This window comes from Pterocles gutturalis, unplaced genomic scaffold (genome assembly GCF_000699245.1).
Source record: "Pterocles gutturalis isolate BGI_N339 unplaced genomic scaffold, ASM69924v1 scaffold9271, whole genome shotgun sequence".
NCBI lineage: Eukaryota > Metazoa > Chordata > Aves > Pterocliformes > Pteroclidae > Pterocles > Pterocles gutturalis.
Genome location: NW_010105425.1, coordinates 4,511 through 6,099, shown reverse-complemented (window position 1 = coordinate 6,099; position 1,589 = coordinate 4,511). Strand labels below are relative to the sequence as shown.

Below are 1,589 nucleotides of genomic sequence, written 5' to 3'. Positions count from 1 at the left end.
AGTAAGGGCGGTTGGGGGGCTGCAGGCACACGTGTGCGTGGCCTGTGCTGGGGGGGGTCCCTGCGGGAACCCTGCCTGCCACCCCCGCCCGTGGGTGCACTGCTGACCCCTCCCCGGAGGATGCTGCAGCATCCCCTGCACCCAGCACCAGCCAGGCTGCACCTCGAATGCTGGGTTTGGTTTTGGGGCCCCCCATGACAAAACATTGAGGGGCTGGAGCGTGGCCAGAGAAGGGCAGCGAAGCTGGGGAAGGGTCTGGAGCACAAGTCTGATGTGGAGTGGGTGAGGGACCTGGGGGTGTTTAACCTGGAGAAGAGGAGGGTGAAGGGAGACCCCATTGCTCTCTGCGATTGCCTGAAAGAGGGGTGCAGCGAGGGGGGGGTCAGTCTTTTCTTCCAAGTAACAAGTGGTAGGACAAGAGAAAACATCCTCAAATTGCCCCAGGGGAGGTTCAGATTGGATATTAGGAAAAATTTCTGCACCGAAAGTGTTGTCAAGCACTGGAACAGGCTGCCCAGGAATGTGGTGGAGTCACCGTCCCTGGAGGGGTTTAAACGACGAGTAGATGTGGCACCTAGGGACATGGGTTAGTGGTGGGTTGTGGTTGGACTCCATGATCTTAAGGGTCTCTTCCAACCTGAACAATTCTGATTTCCCGATCCCCTGCCCTGCGCTCGGTGGCGGAGCAGCACAGGCAGCCACCTCTCTGCTCCTCTTTCCCCTCCAGTACATCGAAGCCATCAGCAACAAGCAAGGCGAACTGGAAAACTACGTCTCTGATGGCTACAAGACAGCTCTCACGGAAGAGAGGAGACGGTTCTGCTTCCTGGTAGAGAAACAGTGCGCGGTGGCCAAGAGTGCTATCACCTACCACGCCAAGGTGAGTCCGAGCACCGGAGCCACGGGGCTGCGGGTCCTGGCTGCCCCGGCACCGGGAGGATGCTCCTGTCAAAGCCACTGCCTATGGAGCAGCTGATATTCCCCAAAGCCAGGGCTGATGCAGCCCCTGCAGCCTGGGGGGCAGAGGGGGGGAATATCCCAGCGGGTGACCCATGGACGAGGTCCCTCAGGAAGCACGGGTGCTGGGGGCTGGAGCTGCTGCCTGCCTTCCTGGGGAGCAGCACCACCCCCTGCACTTGTCCGGGGCAGAATCTATCCGGCCAAGGGCTGGGAACGCCGGCGCTGCTCCCACAGCCTCGTGCTCTGGTTGTCCCCCCCGCCACCCCCCGTGGCTCACAGCACCCATCTGTCACCGCCGCGCCTGGCAGCGGGGAGCAGGAGGAGCTGGGATTAGTCAGCACCGTCCTCACGCTGCGGGCTGGAGCGATGCTCAGCGTGTGTGAACCCCTCCTGCAGTGCAGGAGGAGAAAAATCCCCCCTGGGGATGGGGGGTCAGCAGGCACGAGGGTGCCAGAACCTGCAGCATGGCTGCGGCGCGGTGAGAACAAAAACTTCTTGCAGCAGCAGCAGGTGGAGGGGGGTTTTACAAGAGGGACTTTGCAGGTGGCTCATCCAGAGCCCGGTGGGTGTTGGTGCAACCCATCTCTTTTTTTTTTTCCTCCCCTTGGCTGGGAGCGCAGTGGGGCCTG

At 61.4% G+C, this 1,589-nt stretch overlaps 1 protein-coding gene across 1 annotated transcript in view; it reads left to right on the top strand.

Moving 5' to 3' along the window:
• Positions 1-727: 727 nt before the first annotated feature.
• BAIAP2 (BAI1-associated protein 2) overlaps positions 728-1,589 on the top strand; it is a gene marked incomplete at its 5' end in the record, with an annotated part of 5,202 nt that continues 4,340 nt past the window's right edge. The window contains 1 exon segment of the mRNA XM_010087386.1: positions 728-880. Coding sequence (XP_010085688.1) covers positions 728-880 — 153 coding nt within the window.